This window comes from Cnephaeus nilssonii, assembly GCF_951640355.1.
Source record: "Cnephaeus nilssonii genome assembly, chromosome: 20".
NCBI classification, from domain to species: Eukaryota; Metazoa; Chordata; class Mammalia; order Chiroptera; family Vespertilionidae; genus Cnephaeus; species Cnephaeus nilssonii.
Window position 1 is genome coordinate 6,947,741 of NC_137091.1, and position 23,835 is coordinate 6,971,575.

At 50.8% G+C, this 23,835-nt stretch overlaps 1 protein-coding gene across 5 annotated transcripts in view; it reads right to left on the minus strand.

The window, feature by feature from the left end:
- The window catches only part of PHKB (phosphorylase kinase regulatory subunit beta), a 70,370-nt gene that overhangs the window by 22,245 nt on the left and 24,290 nt on the right, over positions 1-23,835 (minus strand). For all 5 annotated transcript variants that reach the window (XM_079799951.1, XM_079799955.1, XM_079799952.1 and 2 more), the window contains 8 exons: positions 20,283-20,398; positions 15,954-16,017; positions 12,114-12,209; positions 10,982-11,179; positions 10,303-10,360; positions 9,510-9,587; positions 7,791-7,949; positions 3,418-3,512 (listed from right to left, as the gene is read on the minus strand). In XM_079799951.1, the coding sequence (XP_079656077.1) occupies positions 3,418-3,512; positions 7,791-7,949; positions 9,510-9,587; positions 10,303-10,360; positions 10,982-11,179; positions 12,114-12,209; positions 15,954-16,017; positions 20,283-20,398 (864 nt within the window). The remainder of the gene's footprint in view (positions 1-3,417; positions 3,513-7,790; positions 7,950-9,509; positions 9,588-10,302; positions 10,361-10,981; positions 11,180-12,113; positions 12,210-15,953; positions 16,018-20,282; positions 20,399-23,835) is intronic.

Consider the following 23,835-nt stretch of genomic DNA (forward strand, 5'->3'; position numbering starts at 1 on the left):
CCACCGGGGGCCCTTCGCCTACTCTCCACCCACAGAAGGAACTCAGCGCCCACAGAGCTGGAGCACCCAGGTAAATATGTATGCGATTTACCAATCAACACTGGCTTCCATCCAGGCTCTGGAGCTTGGAAAACAAGTTCTGACGATTAAAACGCATCCCTCTCCTACCTGCCTTTCCTCCCAAGACCGCAGAGCAGCTCAATCTGCTCTAATTGGCCTATTAAACGCACTTCTCAGGCTCAAAGCTGGGGTGTTGCAAAAATGATGACCGGGAACCCGAATTGCCTCAGGGTGTTTCAGCACACGTGACCTGTTCCATCACGATAATTAAACCATAAACGTAAAATACTGCTTCACTCGCCCAAAATACTCATATTCTACTCACAAGACAATCAACACTCCCTGGGAGTCTCCCGGGACCTCAGGAGGGGCCCCCACAGCCCCGCCCCCCTTTAGGAGGGCCGCCCTGGGACTAGGATCACTAAGGGGGAGCTACAAGAGGCTCAACGGAGAGGTTTTCTTCAGAGACTCACAGACCTTTAAACACCGTTAACAGACCCAAAACGAGCAGAAAGGAGCCCAGGCAAGTGGCCTCTATTTATGAGCAGGTGTGGTGCTTCCTCAGAGGAAGGTGCCCGGCGGCGGTGGGCTCGGGGGCCGCCGGGGCGGGCGTGGAGGCCTGAGGCATCTGTTAAAACGACAGCAGCCACCACGCTCCCTGTGCTCCTTGGCGCTGCACCACAGCCTGGCGTCCTGCCTCCCCCTCACTCCAGCCCCGGCCGCGGGAGGCCATGACCACGTGAGCCCCGTCACCGCCCTCCCGCGGCTATTGGAACTGCTCCTCTAAGAAGCCCGGGGGCCGCTGGAACGGTGCCATCAGTAAGCCGTTGTTTTAGGCCGCCAGGTTAACGTTCCTCAGTTCTGGGTAGTTCTGACCCGGCGTGTCCTTCCCATTGGCCCCGGGTAAACACTGATTGACAGGAGGCTCTTCTCCCCTAAAGACAGAGACACGCCTGGCAAGTACCTCTGGGGCTGGCGGGGGGGGGGGGGGGGGGGGGGGCGGGGGGAGGAGTAGGCTCACGGAGGCGTGTTTGGTGCCTTGACTGTCGTTCTGTTTTACCGTGACAACCACGGGACCTCTGCTCAGTGCTCAAGTTCACCCCGTGCTTGCAGGGAAACCTGGCTCTTCGTCCCATGCAGATTCTTCCTTTCTTTGCCAAGCTAATGAAGTGAAGTGTGTGTTTTTAATCCTTTAAGTAGAAATTGTCTCAAATTGGTTAAACTATTTGAGGGCATTAGAATGAAGTGAACCAAATAAAGCGGAGCCTTGTGCAAAATTTCCTTAAATCGCCTAAGATTCGTAAACCTTTAAAAGCCGTGAGCAGCTCTGAAACAAGAACAACGAAGGGACGCAGGGTAAGTCCGTGTTGTAGGAGCTGCAGAGGATCGACTAAATGGAGAGGCTGGCCCCTCTGCTTGCGGCAAACTCACCTAGTGAGCCCGGTCTCCACCACTGAGTCCCTGTCACTCCCCGCAGCCGGGCTCCGGGCAGTGGCCACGCCATCGGTCCGAGGGTACCCGTAACCAGGTCCTGGGAGCCCGCGACGGCAGTGCCAGATCTACAAATCACACCCAGAGACAATGTGACAGATGCGCAAGCTGCACGCAGTGGCGGTGGGAGCCCGGGCCCAGGTGCGCCGCGGCGGGCCCTGCAGGTCTGCAGACCAGTTCTGGCCAGTTCTGTGCCCTTCCTCCAGACAACAGGACAGGCAGTCAGCCTTCCTGACTTTGTGTCCAAGTCCAGCTCTCCCCACCTTCACACCCACTCCCGCCGGGTTCCTCCCTCCTCCTCGCACACCCTCACTCGTGGGCATCACCACCCCTGCAGGTGCGCTGTCCTGTCCGCACAGGGAGTGGAGACAGAGCCCGCCCGCCTGGGGGCGGAGCCCCGGGGCCCGGAGACTCGCCTCCTGCGCACTGACACAGGGGCCCGTACCCTGAGAAACCTCAGCACTTAGGTAGCCGCCTCCAAACAGCTGCTGCCCATCACCCACTCAGGTCATCGCGTGTTTTGTGGAAAATGATCAGAAGGCTCAGAGATAGTGTGACAGAGCCTCACGGGTCTGAGTGGCTCTCACTTCCTCTCATTAAACAAGTGTGTGTGTGTGTTTGTGTGTGTGTGTACGCACGCGCGCGCACCCACATGCATGTTTTTTAAACTCAAAGGAGCAGCACTGCCCAGGCGGTCTGGCTCAGTGGTTACAGTGTGGGCCAAATGACCGAGGGTCATGGGTTTCATTCCCAGTCAAGGGCACAGACCTGAGTTGCTGTTTTGATCCCCTACCTCCTTCCAGGCGCAGGCGGGAGGCAACAATCACTATGTTTCTCTCACATCACTGTTTCTCTCTCTTTCCCCCCCCCCCTTCCCTTCTACTCTCTAGGGAAGGAAAAGTCCATGGGAAGACAATAAAGGAGCATGTACACTGTGTGAGCCCAACTTCTGTGAGAGCGACCTTGCTGCTCTAGTAGGTAAGCGCCCACTGGCTGACCCGGCCACGCAGACCCGCTCCCGTCCCTCAGGCGTCTCCGCAGTCCACAGCATCTCATCTCCACAGCCCTCATTACTGCTGTCGCTTACCACTTGAGGGTTTGCTCAAGTTAACACTCAATCTTGCTGATTCTGCAAACATTCATTTTGTTGACACAACATAGTCTGAATCCACAGGAATAACTGCAGAATGTAGAACCTCCTCCGCCCGACAGGAGAGCAAGCAGCGGAACTGACCATCAGCCCCGCGGCCCGCCCCGAGCTGCAGCGCTGAGAGGCCCCGCTCAGGCCTTTCCAGGCACCCACCCCCAGCCCCTCCCCCACTCACCCTGCATCTTCTCAAACCCTCGGGACACCTTCCACATAACCCCTGTGAGGAGGACGTTTATGGGAAGATATCTCGTTGACACCTCTGGCTCACACTTCCGCCTTCACAGCCAGCCCTGGACCCCAAGTCATTTTTAAAATTAAAGTATAGTCCCCCAGCCCGTGTGGCTCAGTCGGCTGACCGTTGTCCTGTGCACCAAAAGGCTGCTGGTTCAATTCCCAGTCAAGGCATGTAGAGAAGGCAACCGATCGATGTGTCTCTCTCACATCGATGTTTCTCTCTCTCTCTCTCTCTCTCTCTCTCTCTCTCTCCCTCCCACCCTCGCATGTCCGAGGGTGAGGATTTAAAAATAAAGTAAATAAATCAATCAAATTAAAGAATAGCTGACATACAAACACGCAAATCCTAACTGCCCGGAAGAGGAAGAAGCCTTGCTTCAGAAGGAGCATAAAAACCACATTTGGAATAAACTTTCTCCGTCAGTTAAGCTGCCAATGTCTTTGCAGGAGCCGAGCTAGGGAACAGGTGGTGGCCTTCTTACCTGGTTGGAAAACCTCATGCTCACGTTTCGCTGGCTCTGTAGCGGGACGTAGCGCTGGATAGGATCGATGTCTTTAGGACTGATCAACTCATCCGCTGGGGAAGAAGGAAAGGGCATTACCCAAAATGCACCTGCACAACCGCAAACACCAGCAAAACCTGACTGGCATTCACAGAACACTACCAACCAGAGGAAATCTTTGTGATTTTAAGTTAGATAAAACTACGACATCAAAACATCAAGTAACAAAAGAAAAAATGAGATAAATTGGATTTGGTCACATTATAATCTTTGTTTCTCAAAGGACACCATCAAGAAAGTCAAACTGACAGCCCACAAAATAGGAGAAAATATTTGCAAGCCATATATCTTGTAGGGACTTGTACCCTGAATACATAAAAAACTCTTACAATTCAGTAATAAAAAGACAAACAACCCAATTTCAAAATGGCCACAGTTATCTTAGCCATAGTTATCTTGGTGTTTGCTCAGACATGTGAAAGTTAATTGAATAACATAAATAAAGACCCTACTTCTTCTTTTTTAATATATTTTTATTGATTTCGGAGACTAAGGGAGAGGGAGAGACAGAAACATCAATGATGAGAGAGAATCATTGCTCGGCTGCCTCCTGCATGCCCCCTATTGGGGCTCGAGCCCGCAATCCAGACATACGCCTGACCAGGAATCGGACCACCTGGTTCATAGGTCGATGCTCAACCACTGAGCCACGGTGGTCAGGCTAGACTAAGGTGACCAGACGTCCCGCTTTTGGCAGGACAGTCCCGATTTTTAACAATTTGTCCCGCGTCCCGCGGCGTTTTAAAAAAGTCCCGATTTTTTGAAAGAATGCACGACAAGCTAGGGAACGGAGGGAGAACGGGAAGGGAATAGACGGTTTTCGGCGGCCATGTGGCTATTTAGCCAGGATATGAGTTTTATATTATTTTTGTTAATTTTATAATGTTAAACTTTAATAATAACAAATAATTGTTGAGAACTGATTATCGAGAACTGCTTATCAAAGTTCGCATTGTTGATCAGTTGTTAGAATTCGACCACCATTGTTTGGACTTAATGAACAATGGCATTTTTTGGGACTGGCAACAACGAAAACATTTTGTAACTGTCTCTCAGACGATACACATCATACTGCGTGCTAGTAAGCTAGTTAAACAGGTGATGTCATTACAAATCAGCTATTCAGATAATTTAGGTAAGTAATTTATTTATTTATTTCATAAATACATAAATTTTCTTGAATTTAGCAGACAGTACTCGCATTCTTTATATTTTATAGTGGCGGCAAAAAGTCTAGCGCCGGCCTTGAAAGTGACACGACTTACGTTACGGCAAATTCATGACCTTTTAAACAACGACAGCAATCTACTAAAAAAAATTCACTCAAATGAGAAATATGCCAAAGAATAAAATAATACTACACATAATTTTTATTTATTATATTTGTAAATTGTACTTATGTTGAAATTTTTAAAAATATATTACAATACTATTTTTGCGTTCTATGAAAACTTTTGTTGCTCCATATAGACCAAATTTTTAATCAAGAATTCCCCCCCTCCCCCGTCAATGGTGTCCCGCTTTACCAATGTTAAAATCTAGTCACCTTAGGCTAGACCCCACCTCTAAAGTGAGTATTCACTTTTACTGCAGGTAAGCTATGAAAACGCGCCCATTCTCTCTTGATCTTCAGTTCTATGGCAATCATGTAAAATCAACGGCCTGCTGGCTTCCTGTCTAGACTCGCCGTGTTGAATGCCTACTTAAAAAGGACTTCCTCCTCGTTTCCTTAGCTGTTTGAGTACCGCTTCTAGGCAGTGGCCAGTTCTGGAAAACAGGGCAGGAGTCTGCCACAGAGACGTGTGCACATTTCTTGCAGCTGGGGGAGCGTTTCTCACGGATCTCTAAGCTGGGCAACGCCCAGGCACATGGCAACGCTACCCTTTGCACAGATCGCCACGGGTTTCTAGGCACATTGGGAGAGGTCTTTAATAGCGAGCGTGATACTAACAACAGGAGCGAGGGGAGGGAGGAGCAGCGGCGGCCACGCAACCAGTCATTCATCCTCACAACACCCTCCTCCTTGCGCAGGCGACGAAACGGAGGCACCACGTGGCCAAGCAACTCGCACCCACGCTGGTGAGCGGCGGAGCTCAGCCTCACACAGCAGGCTCTCTCCGGGGCCGGGCCCTGTACCACCGGGAACCTTGCCCTTTAAGAACAATGACTTTCTCTACACCTTGAGTGAGGAAGATGCCAGGAGGAGGCCGTACACAGATAAATCAGACCTACTAGGTGGTAGTGTCCTGCCCAGACCAGGGAGCACATGCCAGAACATTCTCTCGCGTACTTTTGCAAAATTTAAGTGGAACCACTATAGGCTTCGTTGTGGCAAATATCGACCTGTCGTTTCCATTTGTTACTAGCAGTTTAGCTCGTGAGGCAGGGCTGATTAGTGCACTGATACTCTAAATAGCAGCAAATTATTTCCGGGGCTCATCTGTCTGATCATTGGGATGTGGAAAACTCCCACGACCATCAGCATTTTACATCATTAATGTTTCACCGCCGGCCATGGAAACGCAGCTCTGTCTTCTTATTTTGTTAGCTATAAAGGACGACAGATAAATTAAGACATTGTTTTGGAAAATGTCTTGGCAAGCATAAGTGCTAGTCCACTAACATAGACACGAATAAGGCAGGAAGCCGAGGCCTTTGAAAGCGCTGTGTCCCGGCGTTTCTCTCTCGTGCTCTGCGCTGCACCTGCGGGCCAGGCTTGCTGCTCACACACATCCCTCCAGGCGCTCGCCTCTGCCCCACGCCCCTCCCGCCCGGCATGGAGCAGGCACGCAGGAGACTCAATAAACAAAATGCCAAACGTCGCGGAGCAGGTTACTTGCTGTCATCGTCACTCTCGTGGCCGCAGCGGTAACGTGGCTAAGACCTTAAAGGTCGAGCAATAGTTTTGTTTGTTTCTCGCTGCACTGGTTTCCGTCCTTCGGGAAGCACAGCCGAGCCCTGGCTGTGCCAGCTCCGTGGCACCCTGGCACCGTTCCCTGGGAGAGGGACCGCCTGAAAGGGCACACCCGAGCCGGCACAGGGCCTGAAGCGGGCGGGACCAGGGCGGGAGGTGGCTGCAGCTCCCGCACAGGGCCACCCTCAGACAGCCAAGCGTTTCCACAAATACAGCAGCCGCTCTGAACCCTCAGCGGGTGGGAGGGCCATTCCTATTTGCCTTTTAATGCACAGAAAGTGTATGAACAGACCCTGAGTTTATCAATCATTCTTGCGGGTAAAAAGATGAAGAATAATTTCTGTTTCTTTAACAAAACAACAAATTAAAAAAAACATTTTCACAGAGCCCGGCTGGTGTAGGTCAGGGGTTGAGCATCGACCTATGAACCAGGAAGTCACGGTTTGATTCCCGGTCAGGGCACATGTCCGGGTTGCAGGCTCTATCCCCAATGGGAGGCGTGCAGCAGGAGCCGACCAATGATTCCTCTCATCATGGATATTTCTATCTCTCTCTCCCTCTCCCTTCCTCTCTGACATCAATAAAAATACATATTTTTTTAAAAAGGTAAACAAACTAGGAAAATGCCGGAGAGGTTTAGTACACCTAATATATAAAAACACTATGCAGACTGAGGGGAAAAAAACATAAAACCAAGGTTAAATGGGCAGAGTGAATTAACAAGACATTTTACAGAGGACAGAGAAATGACTAACAAATACGTTTTTTAATAACCAGCATGTAAATGAAGCAGGATACCAAGTCACATCTTACTAAGTTAGCAAGTATTTCTGTTTAATGAGCATATTTAATGCCACAGAGGCTCCGGGTGGCAACCTCACCCTGCAGACCCCTGGCCAAACCATAAAGTCCTGTCGTCATGGCTGTGTGGCCTGGGGGGCGGGGGGCTGAGCTCTTCTGAGCCTCAGGGATGACACCTGGGACTGTGTTTATATGAAAGAAGGACCTTGGAGATAACCAATCCCTTTTGGCGAGAGGCTTGCTAAAGCTCTGACCCAGACGGCCATCACATGAGATCAGAATGTTACTGAGTTCTCTAAAGCCCAACAGCGCTCCCATCGCCTCTGCTAGAGCCCTACATGACGCCGAAGGCGCCCCTGACAATGGGAGCGGGACGGGACCCACACCCATCTGACTCTTCCCAGAAACTGCCCATCAGCACGCAGTGGAAGGCACATCCAGATGCCTGTGTGTACGGAGACACTCCCCAGACCTCCTCACCGCACCAACACCGAGACATCCGAGGAAAACGGCCGCAAAGACACACATTTGTATGGGCTTGAAAACCAGGGGGACCCGCCCAGCGGTCCCCACTCACTCAGCAGTTTTGCGATGATGTACAGGGCTTGTCCCCAGAGGAACAGCTTCCCGTCCCGGCCACAGTTGCTAGGAAACCGCTTCTGGCTGCCGGGGTTTCTCTTTTCTTGCTCTACGAAGTCGGCCGGCACGTAATAGTACTTGGGGACGACGGGGTAGCCTATGGGTGTGAGAGTGGATATTTAAAATACAGCAGCTCAGAGTCCCCCACAGCTGCCTGCGAGTTGTGCAGGAGGTAACGGGTCTGAGGGGCTCCAGGAAACCGGGTGTGGGGGCTCCTCTCAGAAACTGCCGGGGAAAACTTGAGGACCCTAATTTGACGCGTAAGTTATGCTTCCGCCGACACTCCCTGTCGCGCCTGTAAGTGCATCACAGCACGCAGCCGGTGTTGGCAGGCGGCGAGGAAGCGTGTCGGAGGGTTGGTCGGTCGGGGAAGCTCACACGTGGGAAATGGTGCGGGAGGGTCATAACCCGGGGCCCCGGCTGAGAGCAGAGAAATCCCCATTTCCAACGCGGGCCCAGCATCTCCGATCTGCACCTCTGAAGAGAGAATATCCACCTTCCCCTGCTCCCGCCTGGTGAGGACGTTCCTCAGTGGAAACTACACATGACTCTGGGAAGACTGGGGTCTTTGGGTGCTACTCAGGGGGAGATGGCATTCTGCGTCTTTGCATGTCAGCCCGTGGGAAACTCCATCTCCTAACAAAATTGCACAGGTTTCCCTAAACCTCCGTTCTCCTGCGCCAGGCAGGGCTGGCGTGTGTCTGACCCCCACACAAAGGTCTGTTATGCGCTGGCTCCTAGGTCAGCGCTCGGCCACTGAGCCCCGTGGCCGGGCTAAAACTCCTCCTTTGAAATCCTTTGAGAATGAGTTTTGTGCTCACACCGAAGACTCAGTTCCGCTCTTTCCTGGGCCCTGCCGGCCTCTAACTGGAACCAGCACGCTGCTCAGAGGACGGGCCTGCCGGTCATTTCTAAGATATGAAGTCCACCCTCAGAGGGCGGCATCTTAGCAGACATCCGACATAACGAGAGGAAGGCACTAGAGGAGACTCCCAGGAGGAGGCCAGAGCGCACCTGGCCAATGGCAGCGCCGCGGCCGGGCGGGCCTCCCGTGGCCCTCTACAGGCGGACTCCCCTGAGCACCCCGGTCCCCGGGCCCTGATGTAGATCGGTCACTTCTGCCCTGGCTGGGGGCTCGGTGGTGAGAGCACCGCCCACAGACTGAGGGGGCGCAGGCTCGCTTTCCGGTCAAGGGCAGGTACCTCGGTTTCAGGTTCCAGCCCCAGCCCAGTTGAGGCGTGTGTGGGAGGCAACCAATCAATGTATCTCTCACATCGATGCTTCTCCTCTCCCCCCCCCCCCCCCCCACCGCCTTCACTCTCTCTAAAGATCAATGGAAAAAACATCCTCTGGTAAGGATTAAAAAACCAGTCCTTCCTGCACAGAGTCAAGGAGCTACAGCAGGTGGCAGAGGAGGAGCCGCCGCCCGGCCAGCGTCCTGCAGGGCTGCAGCCCCGACCACCTAAATCCCGCCATCCTGGCCGTGCCAAACGAACTCCTTTCGTGAGACACGTTTGTGACGACAAATGAATAGGTTAGTCTTCCCAAGGCCGCCCTCATTTCTTTCAGTTTGACAGCAACGGACTGCTGTCTAAGAGGACTCACTGCGCGTTTGGAAGGGCCTCCGGGGAGAGCGCCCGCACCAGCAGCAGCCTACCTTCCGTGGTCCGGTGGAGCACGGGTGCCAGCAGGTCCTGGTACTCCTTCACCTGCGCGGCGTGGCCTCGGAAAACCCCTGCAACGGAGAACACACTGCAGTGCCCTCAGCGAGCACACGGGACTCCCCGCAGAGAGCCATCGGCACCCCCTAGAACTATTTTGGTAATTATCTGGGTAAATGATAAACATAAATTTTAAAAACAGGTAATGAAAATGTGTGTGACATTTTTCCAGGAAGTCAATTTTAGAAGGTCATGTTAGTATTTAGAATTGAAAACTGAATATTAATTGAAATTTCTCAATTCTCAGTATGAATGTTATAGCTATTCGGTGTCGCAAATTATAGCATTCCTGGTTTCTACGCATGAAACTTTCTTCTTTATAAATATGAAAATAGAGCTGTATCATTTTTAAAATAATTCAGCCTGGCCAGCGTGGCTCAGTGGTTGCGCATCGACCTATGAACCAGGAGGTCACGGTTCGATTCCCGGTCAGGGCACATGCCGGGGTTGCGGGCTCGGTCCTCAGTGTAGGGATCATTTATGTTTCTCTCTCTCTCCCTCTCCCTTCCTCTCTGAAATCAATAAAAATATATTTTTTAAAAAATAAAATAATTCACAGTGTGGTTCTAATTCTCTAAGCGATTTAACATTCCGCCGGGAAGCAGGAGAGCGTAACGTGCCGAGGTGAGTGGCACAGGCGCCTCTGAGCTGCAGGAAGCGGTGGCATCTCGCGCCGGCTCCTCCCTAAACACCCAGCCCGCAGCGCGGCCGCGGGGAGCGCTCACTCACCGTCAATGATCATGTACAGGAAGAATATGGGGAATTCACATTCAATGCCATCGAACAGCTAGAACAGAAAATAAAACGTTGACAATTTCATGAACAATTAGCTGGGACAATCACGGTGTCAGGGCAATATATCAATCACAGTTACAGTGGGATGTACAAAAGGAGTGACTGATTGTATGACAAAGTGGGGCTGACTCAAGCAGCAGTTTCGCTGTTGTTTTTTAAATTCTCTGAACTCATTCACGAGCTCCTGTGCTTCATCACCGCTCAGTGTGCCTTCGCTCCATGAATGTTCACGGGGGACTGAGCCCTGCCCACGCCCAGCACCAGCTGGACGAGGGCTGAGAACACAGACAGCGCGCTCCCTCGAGGGCCCAGATGTCCGTCCACGTGCGTCAGGAACAGGGACGAAACCCCCGAGTCTGCCAGGGTCAGAGAAGGGTTTGGAGAAGGGGGTTCACATGATGCCTGGCAGGTCTCTCCAGCGAGGGAGCGAGGGTGCCTCACCAGCACCGGCTGCCGGTGCGAGCGGCACCCCGGGGATTTAACTTCCTCAACACAGCGGAGCATGTGACATGCGAGGAGGCTCACGGTCTCACCCACTGGTAAGCGCCACGCCGGATTCAAGTCCACGCGGCGCTCCCGACCCGTTTGCACCGGAGGCGGAATCCTCGGGTACCTTAATCTCAGCCGGCTTGTAGTAGCGTCTGTTGGGGTCCTCCAGGGATGTCCGGTACCCGTCTCTCAGGAAACGCTTGAAGCCGTATTTCCCTTTCAGCTTCCTAACCACTTTGTCGAGGGTCTGGCTGAACAGAGCTTCATCATCCAGCGCGAAGGCAGGGTAGCTGATGCAGGGGAGCAGGGCGGCGTCCGTGTTCTGGGGAACAAGAAGAGGGGGCGGTGGGCCTACCGCAACATGATCGACAGCCCCCGGAGACCCAGGGAGTCGGGAGTCGGGAGTCGGCAGGGACCCGGCCAATGGGACGGCGGCGCCCAGGGACTGGACGTCTATGCGACCTGGGCCAGTGGGCCTCAGAGGAGACAAATCTTATCTGTGAGTCTTCTCAAGGCTCAGCAGTGAGCTCAGGCGTGAAGATCTTACTTAAGGCAGTGTGTGAAAATTTAACACCATTATTTAGTCCTTACAACCTTGTTTGTCATAACAATTTGTTTATAATCGCGAAAAACAAAACAATCTAAATGTCCAACAAATGGGCGAGTACGTTAGCAGCCATTAAAATGTATACTGGGGAAACAATTTTTTTTTTTTATGTGCCTCAGGCATGAAACAGCTCTGGCCACCGACACAGGCATCAAGCTAGGATGAACTAAGGACTGTACATCTGCTTTGCCCCTGATTGATATAAGAGCAACATCACCAATCAGATGTCTCCTTGCCCATTGCCAGGGGGTGAAACAATTTTTTTTAATATGGAAGCACGCCCGTTCATAGGACTCCGTTATGGAGCATTATTGAGAATATCTTCCAGTTTTGTAAAGTGAAAATATCGTATACGTACATAAACCGTGCAGAAACCCACAAACATGAGTGTGTCACCTACGGTGAAAGTGTGGGGGTGCAGTAATGAGATGATATTTGCATTTGTGGGTTTTACTTTTCTTTTATCAAAATCTTGTGTTACTTCTTCTATACCATAGTTTTTTTAAATAATTAATCTCACTTGGGGCGTTTTCTAAAAACAGAGCCACAAGTAACTCCCAGAAAACTCTGCGAAAGTCTCCTCTCAGCATAGGAACGTTAACAGAGGTGACATAATCAATGACGTCCAATTCACGGGAAAGGTGCTCACGTGAGATCGTGATTCCCGGGGTAGCAGGGAGCACAGAGTCTGCCTGTTGCGATTATGAGCATCAAGATCCACAAATATGACCGACCACGAGCAGCCCTGGAACGAGAGAGAAGCGGGGACTCGTACAAAGCTGGGCATCTGAACTGTAAAGAAATTTCACCCGCCGAAACCGGTTTGGCTCAGTGGATAGAGCGTCAGCCTGCGGACTGAAAGGTCCCAGGTTCGATTCCGGTCAAGGGCATGTACCTTGGTTGCAGGCACATCCCCAGTGGGGGGTGTGCAGGAGGCAGCTGATCGATGTTTCTCTCTCATCGATGTTTCTAACTCTCTATCCCTCTCCCTTCCTCTCTGTAAAAAATCAATAAAATATATTAAAAAAAAAAAAAGAAAGAAATTTCACCCAAAACAACAACACTGGGTGCACGTGAGAGTGGCGTTACAGAAGATTTCAATTTTCTTTTCAACACAGTCTTCTCAAGTACCTTGCAATACGCATATTAACTTCGTAATCCTAACAAATGTTATTTTTCTGTTTCCCTGTTTCTCCTTAATTTTCTTATAAATCAAAATATATTGATAACTAATCAATTAAAGATATTTAGTCTAATAAAATGCAAATATTAGTTAGCCTGTGAAGAGAGAAACCAATAGGACTTACCATTTATGCTTAGGCTGACCATTAGGGAAGTTAATTGCCATATCATGCAAGTCTGCCTTGAGTTGAAATTTTAAAGGCACAATCTAAGTAGGCTAATTTATAAGTAATGAAGTGAAATGGTAGATTTGGCAATTCTTGCTGTTGTTTGATTAATATAAACAGTCACCTTCTATTTTCTGGCCAAAAAATAAATGGTCTATTTGTCCAGGCCTCTCCCTCCACCAGCCTCTAAGAAAGACGTGCAGGGAAACAGTCTCCTACTCTCACCACACGTCAACACCGAGGCAGAGGCCAGACAGCGGTATGGTTTGCTGTCCGCTTAAACGCAGACCAGCTTGCCTGCCTTCTGTGGCTCAGTTGGCTGGGCATCGTTCTGAGCACCAAAAGGTTGCCGGTTCGATTCCCAGGCAGTCAGGGCACATGCCCGGGTTGTGGGCTCCCTCCCCAGTAGGGGGCGTGCAGGAGACAGTCAATCAATGTTTCATTCTCACATCGATGTTTCCTGCTCTCTCGCCCTCTCCGTTTCTCAAAATCAATTTTAAAATCTTTAAAAAATAAATAAAACAGGCCATGCTTTAGGCATGTGGCCCCGATTTACAGGAGGATAAAAATCACTCTAGGCCACAGGCAGCTATTCGCATTCAGAAGCGACTTTTTAAAAACATCATTAAGGAGGATGTACATATGGAGGTAATTATCACCTGCTTTAGAGGATCAGACACATTCGCTTCAGGCTGCAGCGTTCAAAGGAAGGGAGACTGCCTGCCTTCTTTGAATGCTCTGCATAACATGAGCAATCTCCCCTCATCGCCTTCAGACGGGGCCTCGGCGAGGTGGGCATGGCGACTTCTCCCGTGAAGACAGGAGAGGGAGGGAATGCTTTCTGAGGACGTGCCATCTGCAGTGTCCGTGAGCCCTGGGCAGTTTTCATCTCCCACCCCCTCAGTCACCACAACTCTGCCACGGCACCTGCCTCTGCCCACCGGCACCCGCCTCCACCTACCGAGCGTATTGAAGACCGGCAGCTAGACTGGCCTCCCTTGTGGTCCCTGACAGTGCTCTAGTGAATGCACCGCATCCCCTCCCCAGGACTCCCTCCCTGGGGTCAGCACCGGGAGTTTCTGCCTTTGACCCTTCACAGGTTTTGCCCTCTCCCACCTCTGGCAACACCAATCAGTTCCTGTCTCTGCGACCTTGTGCTGTTGTTTGTTTTGTTTTGTTTACATTCCACACATCACACGTGAGATCACACGGTATTTGTCTTTTGTCTCTGATTTATTTCATTTACCATAATCCCCTGGAGGTATACCCATGCTGTTGGAGATGTCGGTCGAGACTTTATTCCCTATGACTGAACCCTATTCTATCGTGCATGCTACACCCATTCGTCCATCAGGGCCCCCGGCTGTTCCCATCTTTCTTGGCTATTGTAACAAGGCTCAATGCCATTATTGATGCCATACTACCCTCCCATCCCTCCTTCCTTCCTACCCTCCTATTTCTCTGTCTCACACACACACACACACACACACGCACACACGCACACACGCACACTCGCACGCATGGTTAAATGATGTATGGAGAGGGAGGGTGAAAAGGAAATAAAACGATTGAAAGCTGCATGAGTGCTGGCTGCTCAGGAGAGGAGTGTGGGTAGGAGCCAAGGACCCGGTCGGAGGCCTCGAGACCCCCCAGGAATCCCCGGAGAGGTGCAGCATTAATCCTCGTGATTTTCCACAGGCTCTCACACCCCACATCCCACGAGAGAGGACGAGTGTGGGCAGTGGGTGACTCGGGGCTGCCATGTGAGCGCCCAGAATGCGTGCTGCCCCCCTTTCCCAGGCCTTTCCTGTCGGCCTCACTCTTCGTCCTTCCCGTCCCGGGTGTGACGGGAGTCCCTCCCCCAGAGGAAGTGGGGGGAGGGAAGAGGTGACCATAGGGAGGGGGAGACTGCTGGGTACCACTAGGAACTTCCTTACACTCAACGCTTGGGGTCCATAGCATTGTCATGGCCACGACAGAAACCGCCACATTTTGCACCTCCGTTTAACTCCCTCCACTGCATCTGTACTGACCTAGCACTTCCATAGCTTGGGGTTCGTTGCAATATCAGCCGGAAGCCTCCTTTGCCCGTCCGTCTTAGAAGCCTTTACAAACATTGCTAAAGAAAATGAGCCTACTTCTTGATCCAGAAAAGGACTCGGTACTCTTACATTTCATTCCTTTCCATCAGCAGCTTGATCCATGGCTACTTGATTTCGTGCAGGAACTGGTTAATGACCTTATGAACATGTAAGGCAATCCTCGGGACTTTCTCTTTTATCCCAAAGAAAATGAGATTTAGACCTATTCACAGCCAGGTGGGGGTTAGCAAGGACCCAAACTTGCAATGCTGTGGCTGTACACGCTACACGTTCCCTCCCCAGAGCCGTACGCTGATGTCCATCACATAGAAACCAGTGTGAGCGCTGGCGTGGAAAATACACGGCATACGATGCCAGAAGGGTTTTAAATGTGAAAGCTCATCAGTGGACTGGAGGGAAAGTTATTGAACAAAGATGATGAGAATTCTGCCTGGCCGGTGTGGCTCAACGGTTGAGCATCGACCCATGAACAGAGAGGTCACCAGTTCAACTCCCAGTCAGGTGCATGCAGGAGGCAGCCCATCAATGTTTCTCTCGCATCAATGTTTCTATCTCTCCCTCTCCTTCCTCTCTCTCTCTCTCTCTCTCAAATCAGTTATTGAACAAAGATGATGAGAATTCTGCCTGGCCGGTGTGGCTCAACGGTTGAGCATCGACCCATGAACAGAGAGGTCACCAGTTCAACTCCCAGTCAGGTGCATGCAGGAGGCAGCCCATCAATGTTTCTCTCGCATCAATGTTTCTATCTCTCCCTCTCCTTCCTCTCTCTCTCTCTCTCTCTCAAATCAATTAAAAAATATAGTTTTGAAAAAGATAATGAGAATCCTGTACTAAAAGGTTTTTAAAATTACGCAATGTTCTTTAGTTAGGAAACTAAGATTTAACTGGCAAGTCGCAGGGCAGCCTGTTGGACCGTGCAACATGGATTTCAGATACTCTGTGATACTGAGGAGTGACTTGGCTAATGAGTGGCCAAATTAATTAAGCAGGTAATTAAAAACATAATCGACGTTGGTTGCTGCTGCTGTGTGTTTTTACCTGATTGCCGAAGAGGTTGAATCCATTAATTGCTTCTAGAGCTGCTTTTGCTAAGCCAACCGAGCTGAAAGGGAAAAGGAACACTTCATAACTCTGAAACATCTGGCTACAAAATGAGAACCATCGTCTGATGAATATTCACAAGCAAGTTTCCTCATTAACACTTATAACAACTTCCGGGAGAAGAGGAATGTCTGAGAGACTTCAGAATGGCATGTCGCTGTTTTAATTTTTCTATTTAATAGCTAGTGACCTTTGGGGGGGATGTTTCTAAGTTCACCTTGACGTGGACAAGTGGCCATAGGACGGATGGGAGCAGCTTTAACTCGGGCATCACTGACGGTCACTGGCGCAGGAGGGAAGGGTGAGCTCGGAGGAGGCTGTTGGGAGGAGCGGTGAGGTCACCACCAGGCTGGGCACGGTCAGTTCAGAACAACACGAAAGAGCTGTCCTGACGTCACCCGAGCCCGAAAAAGACCTCTCGCGTCATTTACAAAGGGCGTGGCCTGCCGCACCGGGCCAAGTCCGCGGCTTGGGGACAGATACACAGGCAGCGTTCTGTGTCCACAGAACTGACCAGCATGCCCCTCGTTTGTCGCTATAGTCTGCTCTTTGTAATACGGTGTGTACTCCTCTGCCGTGTACAATTGTGCTCAGAAATGGGAAGACGCGAATTTCATTAAAAATAGGACAGTCATCTTATAAATAGCAACCTTTAAGCATTTTAGACTTCACACCCAGTTTATTTTACTTACTGCAACTTTTTTCTGAAAGCAACTGTGTATGCCATGAATACTGAATAAAATTAATGATCTGTCATCCTTTCAGCCTGTCTCTGAGGCAGAGTAACAAAGCGGGGCCGGAGCAGCAGCCTGGCGGGGAGCCTGGCAGCAAAGCCAGTCCTCCCTCCCCCTTCCCCCTCTATCTCTCCCCTCCCCCCTCCCTCCTCCCTGGGAGAGGCCATGCCCAGGGCAGAAAGCCCTGCAGGTGTTTGAGCGGCTCTACATTCGAGAACCGTTCTGAGCAATCGTGTTGCTGTGAGCCACGTTTTCCATGGCGTGTTTACGCTACGTCTCTCCGGTAAGCGTTCTTCGCGTCACAGGATGGTGACTAGATGGGAAACGTAAACTACGTGGACGGGAAGTGGAGCACACCACCTTCTCTGAGCCTCTCACTAAGTGCAACTAAAGTCCCGGGCATCACAGACAAGGAGACCAAGCCCGGGAAGATGGAAGGCCCTTCTGCCTGGTGTATTCCCGCCTGGAGGTGGAGCGGCACTAGCGGGCAATGCCAGCAGGTGCCCCCAAAGCCCGCTCCAGCCACCCGGAAAAGGGCAGCCTCACAGGACAGCGACCCTCAGACAAGAGCGTCTCAGAAAACCCGCGGCTGAGTGGGACCCCTGGCTTCCACGCCGAGCTGCACCAGGGACTGCACCCACCCAGCCTCTCAGCGATGCGGTTCCTTTGCAACAACAGGTGACGCGGCAAGAACCTGAGCCGGGCCCAACTATCTCGCACCCAGGACAAGGAAGCCGGCGGCTCACCTCGCCACGCAGGCAGCAAAGGAAGCCACCAGCAGCCGGCCCGAGGACCAGGAGGCTCATGCAGAGACGTCCATCGTCAGCTCCTGTGCTCACCTAGGAACGTGTCCCTGGGATCGAGGAGTCTCCCTCGCCCCCAGCGCACAACTTTCACACGCATGGAGCTTGAGTAACACCAGAACCCTCCGCCAGCAGCGTGAGGGGCACGTGTTAGTAAGACCGAGTGAATAAGAACGTATTCAGAAGGCAAGGCCTGAGAGAGGCTGAGGAGACACGCACGTAGGAGCCCAGCTCTGCCTTCGCAGGGCAGCCAGCCAGCCAGGGGGTGGGTTTGGTAACTGTCTCCTAATTAAAGCATTACGAGGAACGAACACTGCGTCCGGACTAGGGGAAATGTTCGATTCTTTCCACTTTATCTTTTTCCCCAATGCAACTGGTTCAATAATTGGACTTAACTGAAATGTACAAATATGTTGATTTATTACCCACTGTATATTTAAGTCTCTGGTGACAGCAAGCCATTTAAAAAATAAAACACACTCCTAATGTGCTCTTTTTAACGGCAGATACAATACATACTGCTGTTAGAGTTGAAAATGTGTATTAGCACTGGGCATTCTGGGAAAGTGACTCTACTATTAGCTGTGGGATTAGTAACATTAGGTGACCAGTACCAACAGAGCTTACACCGCTGTGACCTTTGCCCCACTGTGACCTTTGCCCCACGTGACCATTCATTTAAGAGGCCCACAAAATGTGAGACTGCTTGGCAGCTGGTCTGTAATAAAGTGATCTGTATAGGTCAGCCGTCACCAACCTTTCGGACCTCACGGACCACCAGTGGCGACCGCTGGGATAGATCAACCCTCTTCTAAAAAGGTGATGGGTTTCGCTAAGTGATTTACACACCCCCTCCCCCACCCCTCCCCCTCCCTGTGCCATCCAAAAAGTGAGCAGGCCAGTGCGGGAACTGAATTCCCAGCCTCCAGGCACCAGCGCCTGCTCCACCTGCCACACGGCCAGCCCCACCTCCTGAGGGAGAGGGCTGTGGTTCCAGTGGACGTTCACAGACGGTTCTGACAAAACCACATCACACGGCCCTGGCCAGTATGGCTCAGTGAATAGAATACTGGCCCGTGGACTGAAGGGTCCTGGGTTCGATTCCAGTCAAGGGCACGTACCTTGGTTGCAGGTTCCCCGGCCCTGGTCGGGGCATGTGCAGGAGGCAACCAAATCGATGGATCACTCTCACATTGATGTTTCTCTCTGTCTCTCCCTCTCCCTTCCCCTCTCTCTAAAAATCAATGGGACAATATCCTCGGGTGAGGATAAGCAAACAAGCCCACGTGTAGCGTGAAGTGGAAGAGATGGACGGCTGCCTCTGCTGTAGCTCGAGGACTGGAGCACCAGCGATGAACTAAGACTGAGCAGTCACTTTGGAACGAGCGCTGTGTGCAGCAACGCGGCCCGAGAGCAGCGCAGGCTGGCAGAGCGCTGGGGAGGGGCGCATTGCCAGGTCCGTGGTGGTGAACGCAAAATCCCCTTCACTCGTCAACTCCACTGTTCCCTTAGAATTTGACTGATCAACTGGAGTGCTGAGAACTTGCTTTGGAAGATGGCTAAAATGCCGCATTATCTTCCTACTGTTTACTTGCCGGACTTGGTTTAACGTCTGCACTGAACGTCCTCCAGCTGGCGTGAGCTATTACAATATTCTGAAATGTGTGTGTGCACTTGTATGCTAGTGCTTACCGAGGCCAGGTGTTCAAATGCTACATATATACACATGTCTATATACATATACACACATACATACCAGTATATACACATACATGCTACACACATACACACACACCTGTTAACATATATGTATGTTAGTGTGACCGTTACAACTTACATAGTAGAAACTATCATTGCCTGCATTTTACAGTGGGGAAACTGAGGCATGAGAGACTTTACACAGCTAGCAATCTGGAGCCGGTCTTACGTTTACTAAACATCTTACATCGGCTTAATTTTTCCTGTGATTGGTCCTTCCAGCCAAAAGCTGCGAGCGGCACAGCCCTCTTAACCCGTTTCCCAGCCTGCTTCCCCACTCCACGCGCACCTCAGTGATCTAAGCTGACCTGCAGCTCACAACCTTCACATTTGCAAATCCTTCCGTGTGCAGCACCAGGACCCACTGAGCTCCACTTTTTGTTAAAAGCCGAACTCCTGTGCATACATTTAGAATGTCTGAAAGGCGCAACGAGGCACTAAAGCTACTTCCCTCACCCCAAGGAGCAAGGAGAATTCATACACTATTAACCACAGTCGGCAGCCACTGCGGCTGTCTCAGACCCACACAGCACCGCTCCGGGCTGCTCGCACCTCTTCCAGGAAACAGCGACCGACCGCTACTCTGGATGCCAAAGGTCTGACCTGCTGGTTAGGGTGAAACGCGGCACTGTGGGCAGAGGGGAACACCACGCAGCGCGTGCACACTGGGGTCCGGCAGTTCCGTGGACCTGACTTTCAAAGAGCATCACTGCCCTGCCGAGAGGAGGGCAGGCCAGGGCCAGCCAGCTCCGACTGGAGGATGGGGGACGCCGCTCCTCCTGCAGCTGCTGGAGAGGGGAGCCAACTCTTTCACTTTAATTTTAAGTGAATTTCATCTGCATCACATATAGGAAGAGAGCAGGTGAACATTAACATAGAAGCCACAGTTCCAATCTAATACTCTGATTTTGATTCATATTCAAACTCACACATTTAAATGAATAAAAACCACTCAGAAATCAGCAAATTACCTCGAATGCAGCTCTGTGCTGCCGTTGTTATATTTGCTTCCTCTTTCCCAGACCCCGAAGTCAGGCACCCGGTAAACTCTTTCTACACAAAACACAAGGTTTTGAATAAAAGAGACCTGGAAGAAAAGAAACGAAACGTGAGCACACGTGCAACAGCAGATGCTCAGATACTGACAGGAACAATTACGCCCGTTTGAAACGCAGCCCTCTCGGACAAGCTGAGCTTCTCGTGACGATTACATCACTGTGAGCACTGACTGTGGTCTGCCTGGTCACTCTAACCTCAGGCCTCAAGCGAGGAGCTAATATTACACCACCCAGAAGCTGACATCTGTCAGAGCCCCCACCACATTCTTCAGGGATGGGTTCCCGCCGCTCGCGAGAGCTGCGCATCTCAAGAATGAAGACAAACAAAAAGCGCCGTTTCACAGAGGATAACATTTGGAATCGCAAATGCCCATATGAGATGTTAAATATTCCAAAACCTCGGCGATAAGAAGGCATTTCTCAGTTCTGAAACAAGCCAGCCCCCCGTGGGGTCGACCTGGAGTCTCGCTTCTCTTCCTCCGGATTCTAATCGCCCACTTTGCATAGCCACAGGCACGCACCCCTTCTTATAAACCCAGAGCTGACAGGTGGGGGTGGACCCCAAACAAGGGCCAGGTCACACAGCTCCTGCGTAAAACTTTCAGACGCTTGATGAAATGTACACTCTCAAAAAGAACGATGAAAGCAGAGATTGTGGTCAGCTCTTATTTAGCACAAGTTTACTCATTTTAATGCAGGCATTTCTAAGGGGGCTCCTGGTCCTCATTACAGGGTCTTGTTTAGTCAACACGTCTGGTACAATGTGTCCGATTGCACACATTCTGCCCCCTTCATCACAAGGTCCCGCTGGAGTGGCCATGCGGACCCCACCTCCACTGGCTCACACACAACGCAGACGTTCTCAGAGCCTTCGTGTGTAAGAGGAAAGACCATGTCTTAAAAGGGACCTCATTCCCTGAAAGGCTCTATGCAGCCCATTGACTGCTGTGTGATCCGGATTCAGCCCACAGACTCTGCTGGCTACCCGGGATTTTAAGTGTACACGTTGAAAGCTTATTGATATTGGCCACGTAAAAATTTTATATTGCCAGATAAAACCTACAAGGCCGGAAAAAAAAAGCATAAGAAAAAATAAATTAAAGAGAAAATACCAAAATTGCTTAAGTATGGATAAGTCATATAAAACAGAATGCAAAGCGTAAAGCAATATCGTATTTATAAAATCTGTCAGTCAGTTGACAAGATTTAAAATGAACCACAGCAGATATTGAGGAAGCAAAAAATAAATGCTGAAAATTGAAAATGAAAATAAAATACCAAACAAAACAAAGCCACCACTGACCAGGCCATGTCAACCGCCCTGAGTGACACTCACGGGAAAGCGCGGGCAGCCATCGAGTGGGTTGCTGTTCACTGTGAATGGGCCGCACACGAGGAGCTGCCCGGAGCTGAGCCCCTTCTCCCGGCTTTGGAGCGCCTCCCGGGGGTGGAGGGAGCATGGGAACCTGGGTGGACGGGCTCCGGGCCCTCGTCTCCTCAGTCAGTCACGCTTCTCATATTTGTTTACATTTAGGAGGCGGCTTACGACTGGTCTGAAATAGGAGTCCCCAACCCAAAATACCTGAATTCCAATATTTCCCAATATTATTAAAAATGATTTGGATGCAACAAAAACATGTAATTCTTTGATGAATCAAAGAGAAGAAACCTTAGTGGTTATTAGTAATTTCTTCATATCATCATTTCTTCTTTGCTATTTCTCTTCACTTCTACATAGCCTTGACTTACTGTAAAGCTGCATCTGGAAGGACCTACAAGACTCAACACCACGAGAGGGAATGACTGCAGGCCCCCATGTCCCAGCGGCCTCGTGTGCCCACTGATGGGCCTGGCAGTTAGTGTGTGGCCATGTTTCCCTGCATGGGTCACAGGAGAGGAAGAAGGACCAGTCCACACAGCACACCTCCTCTTTGGGGACCTGCGGGTACCATCTCAATAAGAACCTGTGCTCCCACTGCGTGCACCATCTCAATAAGAACCTGTGCTCCCACTGCGTGCACCATCTCAATAAGAACCTGTGCTCCCACTGCGTGCACCATCTCAATAAGAACCTGTGCTCCCACTGCGTGCACCATCTCAATAAGAACCTGTGCTCCCACTGCGTGCACCATCTCAATAAGAACCTGTGCTCCCACTGCCTGTACCATCTCAATAAGAACCTGTGCTCCCACTGCGTGCACCATCTCAATAAGAACCTGTGCTCCCACTGCGTGCACCATCTCAACAGTAAGAGCCTGTGCTCCCACTGCGTGCACCATCTCAATAAGAACCTGTGCTCCCACTGCGTGTACCATCTCAATAAGAACCTGTGCTCCCACTGCGTGTACCATCTCAATAAGAACCTGTGCTCCCACTGCGTGTACCGTGTCAATAAGAGCCTGTGCTCCCACTGCGTGCACCATCTCAATAAGAGCCTGTGCTCCCACTGCGTGTACCGTGTCAATAAGAGCCTGTGCTCCCACTGCATGTACCATCTGAACAGTAAGAGCCTGTGCTCCCACTGCATGCACCATCTCAACAGTAAGAGCCTGTGCTCCCACTGCGTGTACCGTGTCAATAAGAGCCTGTGCTCCCACTGCGTGCACCATCTCAACAGTAAGAGCCTGTGCTCCCACTGCGTGCACCATCTCAATAAGAACCTGTGCTCCCACTGCGTGTACCATCTCAATAAGAACCTGTGCTCCCACTGCGTGTACCATCTCAATAAGAACCTGTGCTCCCACTGCGTGTACCGTGTCAATAAGAGCCTGTGCTCCCACTGCGTGCACCATCTCAATAAGAGCCTGTGCTCCCACTGCGTGTACCGTGTCAATAAGAGCCTGTGCTCCCACTGCATGTACCATCTGAACAGTAAGAGCCTGTGCTCCCACTGCATGCACCATCTCAACAGTAAGAGCCTGTGCTCCCACTGCGTGTACCGTGTCAATAAGAGCCTGTGCTCCCACTGCGTGTACCATCTCAATAAGAACCTGTGCTCCCACTGCGTGTACCTTCTCAATAAGAGCCTGTGCTCCCACTGCGTGTACCGTGTCAATAAGAGCCTGTGCTCCCACTGTGTGCACCATCTCAGTAAGAGCCTGCGCTCCCACTGCATGTACCATCTCAAGAATAAGAGCCTGTGTCTGGCTGGGCTCAGCTGAAAGCGTGTCGCAGGTGTGTCTGTGTGTGTGTCCGCATTACTGCCCATGAAAGAAACACTCCTCAACTCTGGGCAGTCTGGGCAGAAATTCAGTTCAAATTTCCAAGAATAAGAGCATGGTATCTATCTTTGAAAAACATCAAGAACCCTACTGAGAGGCCCTGCAAATGAAAACAATACAATCTGATAAAAGTATCTCTCTACTTTTAAAAGGATGGGTCACAAAAAGGAATGATGCAAAAAAACAAATAATAACAGAGAAAACCTGCAAATGCTATTTTACTTTCTTTGTTACTAAAATATCCT